The sequence below is a fragment of the Chrysochloris asiatica genome, unplaced genomic scaffold (genome assembly GCF_000296735.1).
Source record: "Chrysochloris asiatica unplaced genomic scaffold, ChrAsi1.0 scaffold00094, whole genome shotgun sequence".
Lineage (NCBI taxonomy): Eukaryota > Metazoa > Chordata > Mammalia > Afrosoricida > Chrysochloridae > Chrysochloris > Chrysochloris asiatica.
In genome coordinates, this window is record NW_006408612.1 from 10,414,483 (window position 1) to 10,419,524 (window position 5,042).

The 5,042-nt window shown below is 38.1% G+C and overlaps 1 protein-coding gene across 1 annotated transcript in view; it reads right to left on the minus strand.

Annotated features, from left to right (window-relative positions):
* PDE11A (phosphodiesterase 11A) overlaps nt 1-5,042 on the minus strand; it is a 747,671-nt gene that overhangs the window by 291,170 nt on the left and 451,459 nt on the right. Inside the window, exons 8-9 of the mRNA XM_006866701.1 lie at nt 4,092-4,159; nt 2,320-2,412 (exon numbers count right to left, since the gene is read on the minus strand). Coding sequence (XP_006866763.1) covers nt 2,320-2,412; nt 4,092-4,159 — 161 coding nt within the window. The remainder of the gene's footprint in view (nt 1-2,319; nt 2,413-4,091; nt 4,160-5,042) is intronic.

The following is a 5,042-nucleotide window of genomic DNA, read 5'->3' on the forward strand; positions in this document are numbered from 1 at the left end:
CCTAATGTCCTATGATCTGCAAAGGCTCTGCAAGAGGCCTATTTCACTGGGCAAGTTCTAGAACCCCTTTTAGGTATTCCAATCAGTTATTGGCTGAAGACGGGCTTACAAGTTTTCTGTAATTATGTTTCCCTGTGAGTGGGTGATGATGTAAGTGAAAAAAAAAAAACAAAAACAAAAAAAAACTGGTTTAAGAAGAACAAGTAGAAGGCTACTGCAATTGCCCAATCAGAGGTAGTGAAGACCGCAAATAGGATGGATGCTTTGGGAGAGGGGAACAGTGATTTGGGAGGGATAATTAAATGGGACCTGGCTTTTAATTGCATTTGCCCTTTTTCTCACCCCTCTACTCCCCTAATTTCTTCCTCTTCTGATCATGAAGGCTAGAACCCATGTAAAGCAGAAACCTGTCAGAGAAAGAAAACATTATCCACCAGTAAAGAGTGATAGAAAAATGGTCAAAGGTGGAAATACTTGTGACATCTGAAAAACAAGGTAGCCATGCCAGGTTTCAGCTCTCATAGGCTTCACTATATTAATTCGTTTTTCACTCAATCATTTATGTTCTTGTAAAGTAGCTCAAATTTTTTATGGGACTGTGCTGGTTGTTGTTCTTGCTGTTTTTTTAAGTTAAGTCAGTTTCAACTCACAGCGACCCTGTATAGGGTTTCCCAAGAAACCTGGTGGGTTTGAACTGCCGACTTGCAGTTAGCAGTCCAGTATTTATCCTACAGCACTACAGCAAGACTCTCTATGCTGGTTACAATCACTTACATAAAATTGCCTACTTATAATAGAAATGTTGTTGTTGTTAAGTGCTGTCGAGTCGATTCCGACCCATAGTGACCCTGTACAGTTTTTCCGAGGCTGTAAATCTTTATGGGAGCAGAAAGCCTCATCTTTCTCCCGTGGAACAGCTGGTAGTTTCGAACTGCTGACCTTGTGGTTCGCAGCCTGATTCGTAACCACTGTGCTACCAGAGCTCCTTTAATATAGAAATATTTACATAAATATTGCATGTATTCACATTCATTTATAAAGTTTATAAATATCCAATTTTAAATAGATATATTCACTCAGAAGTTTATGTACAGAATATACATAGATCTCATTCCAAGTTTGGGGGAGTGACTTTCAACATCAGTTTATCTTCACAAAGTTCTGAGATAAGTTCTTCTAGATATTCTTGCATATAGACTCTTGAGCTGAGAAGTGGGGTAAATACTATCTGATCATTAACAGTCAAGAATTTGATACATGTGGGATGGGTGGGGGGAGAAAAAACCAAGGTTACGACACCAAACTTTTGATTGGGAAAGCCGTATTTGACACTGACACACACACACACACAAACAGCTTACATCTCTGAAAGCGAGGCTCAGAGTTGGGCTGGAAACTGAGCAGTGAGTAATCATTTTTGTCTCTAAGGAGAGAAGGGATCTGAGCTACACTAACTAGAGAGTGCTTGCTATGCACAAACTCATGAAGAGAAGATGGCTAAAGACAGCAGGGTATATTCTAAGTTTCTAGGAAATAGTTAACTGTGGTTCTTTTGGGACTTTCTGCTCCCATGCAAATTTAAAGCCCCAGAAACCCTATACAGGGTCACTATGAGTCAGAACTGACTCAAAGGCACTTAACAATAACATATTTTTCAAATCTTTGGTAATAGATACAGGTCAAGAACTAGAAAACAGAAGGCTTTGAGTCAAAACAAATACTTGGGATTGAAGAAAACAAGAACTGATTTTTGGAGCTTAGTGCATCTGAGAGAAGATGTTGTGAAGACATGGGACACGGCACAGGGTTCTCACAATGTGTGTGTGTTTGTGTGTGTGTGTGTGTGTGTGGTGGACGGCAGCTGGATAATGACAGAAGGAACTCCTAGTACTCTGAGTTACATCTTCATAGTGAGGATTTTTCCTTTGTAAGAAAAAGTTTGCATTTCTAAAATATGTCCCCATATTCAGATCTAAATTCATAATATATTTTCAATCCTGACAAGTTATTTTTGGACCACTCCTACCCTATGGGTCGGAACAGACTCAACGGCATTTCACAACAAGAACAACATTATACATAAGACATGAATGGATGGACTTCAAGGAATCTCTAAACTTCCTGAAGTCAGATGCAAAATTATGTGCATATTTGTATTTTGTTCTAGAATGAGTCTCTAGCTTTTACCAGATTTGAATCCATGATCCAAACATTGCTAAGAAACAAGAAGATAATTAAAAAATAAATAATTAAAAATGATAAAATAAATCCCACAACAAGTGGCTTTTTATTAAAGGGTTTTAACATAAATACACTTACATCAAGAGCTACAGACTGCTTGGCCCACGACTTCTTCACTTGATCATACATAATTGTATTGTTGATGCCAAGGCCACAGAAGATGACAAAAGCCTATGAAAGAGAAAATCCACTAATTAAAAACTGCAATAACTCATTGGTAAAATTCAGCCTGAGTGTAGGCAGTCATCAGGGATGGGTCCAAAAATATAATTTTATTGTACACAGAGGTGGCCTTTGGGGAAATAGGCACATTAAAGTTCTTAATTACTATTGTCATGTAACAACTTTACAGTTCACATTGCACATGAGAAAAATGGTTAATGTTATTATGGAGAAACTGTTTCATGCATTTAAAAATATAGTTAATAGCCCCTTTAAATGTGTTTTTAATTCATTTAGAGAGAGGACTGATTTAATAACGAATTCCATTTAGCCAAAGAAACCTTTTTCAGTAGCTATTCTATAAAACCTTGCTGGTAAAATGTTATGGGAAAGACAGATTGATTTAGATCCATGATAGCATAATCACTGGGTTGCTAATAACAAGGTTGGCGGTTCAAACCCACTGGCTACTATGAGGGGGAAAGCTGAAGCTTTCTGCTCCCATAAAGATTTACCACCTGAGAAACCCTATACAAGGTTGCTATAAGTCATAATCAGTTAATTTTTTTTAAAATAGAGAAACTGGAACCCTGCTGGCACAGCGGTTAAGCGCTTGGCTGCTAACGGCTAACCCTCATGGCTAGTGGTTTGAACCACAGGAAAACAGATGTGTCAGTCTGATGCTGTAAAGATTTACAATCTTGAAAACCCCACAGGGTCTTTCTGCTTTGTTCCATTTGTTTATTAGGAGTCAGAATTGACTGGCTAACAATGAGTTTTGCTTTGTTTTTTGAAATAAAGAAGCTGTGAGGTATTCTTGCCTAGAGAAAGGGGGTTTCTTGTTGTTACGTGCTGTACAGTTGGTTTTGATTTATAGGATTTTGAAGCCTTTTAAAATCTTCTGCGGAAGCAGAAACCCTCATCTTTCTCTTGAGAAATGGTTGGTGGGCTCGAATCGCTGACCTTGTAGCTCACAGACCAGTGTTTATCCTATGGAGCCACCATGCTCCCATGCTTGTTGGATAGTTGCATAAAGTTTTCAGGAAGCCTGTCTATGTTTGAAGACTCTCTGAGTGGTGCAAATGGTGAAATACTGGTCTACTGACCAAAAGGTTGGTGGTTTAAACCCAACCAGAGGTGCCACAGAAGACATGTCTGTTATCTCTCCCACTAGAGGGCACACTGAAGTAAATGGAAGCTTGTAAACAAAAGAAAGGTCACCTGGCCTCCTGGCTAGGTGAGGGCTAGGGCCTTCACAACTTTGAATATGAGTAAACAATAAAGGTTAAAACAACAGCCTTTTGAAGACCAGAGGATGAAATTTAACTGTTGATGAAATTGTTGCTGTTGTTAAGTACTGTTGAGTCAGTTCTACCTCATAACAACCTTGTATAGGGTTTCTGAGGAGTAGCTGGTGGATTAGCCCTTGTGGTTAGCAGTCTAGTGCTTATCCTACAGTGCCACACCAGGAATCTGTATCAAAATTAGGATAAGAGTAATCAGTGATTGAAAAAAAGTTGATTAGTGGAAAAGAATAAAAGCTTACCTGTTAATATATTCTTTAAATTTTGTCACATCATTTATTCATAATAGTAATGAATTAGCCATTACTTGTGCTTACAAATTTGAGCAATTTAACCAGGAGACTGTTGATGACTCAGCTATAACCCTTGTTTGTATTTTCTTACCTCAAAAAGTCGCTGGTCTGCATCATCAAAAGGTTTTCCATCCAGTCTATTTAACACTTGAGCCACTCCTGTGGGAAAAGTTTGAAGTAAGTGGTCATTTTTTGTGTTGTACATTGTGTTACTGCACTATATATAGCAAATCACAACTGACTCCAGAGCTCCATTAAATAATTGTAGGCACTCAGTTTAAATTCTGTCTCTCTAGTGCCTTCTAATTTCATGAGGGTGAGTGTGAAGTATATAGTCTATCTTCTAAGACTGTGCACTGACGATAGCTTGTCATCCTACCAGGCATCAGTGAATTCCTGAAAATGGTTTTCAAGATGGTTGTGCCCTACAATTTTGAAAGAACTTAATATCTATTTCTATGCACACACATATATAAATATATAGATACACACACAAGTTATAGGTAAACTGAATATATAAATGAATAATATAAAACTATAGTAATCAAACACACTTATTTAATTAAACACATTGTTGTTGTTAGGTGCGTCAAATGGTTTCTAACTCATAGTGACCTTATGCACAACAGAACAAAACACTGCCCGGTCCTGTGCCATCCTCAGAATTATTGATAAGCTTGAGCCCATTGCTGATGCTACTGTGTCAATCCATCTAGTTGGGGGTCTTCTTTCTTTTCACTGACCTTCCCACTTTCCCAAGCATGATGTTCTTCTCCAGGGACTGGTCCCCCTGATAACGTATGAAATATTAAAGATTAATTATCCCCATCTTGTTTTCTAAAGAGCATTCTGGTTGTACATGTTCCACCAGAAGTACATGTTTAATCTGGCATTTATTAGCTCTTTCAATATTCTCCTCCAACACCATAACTCAAATGCATCAATTCTTCTACATACTTCCTCATTCATTTTCCAACTTTCACAAACTGACCTTGTAGTCCAGTGCATTATCCTATAGCTCCACACTAGGACACATACATAT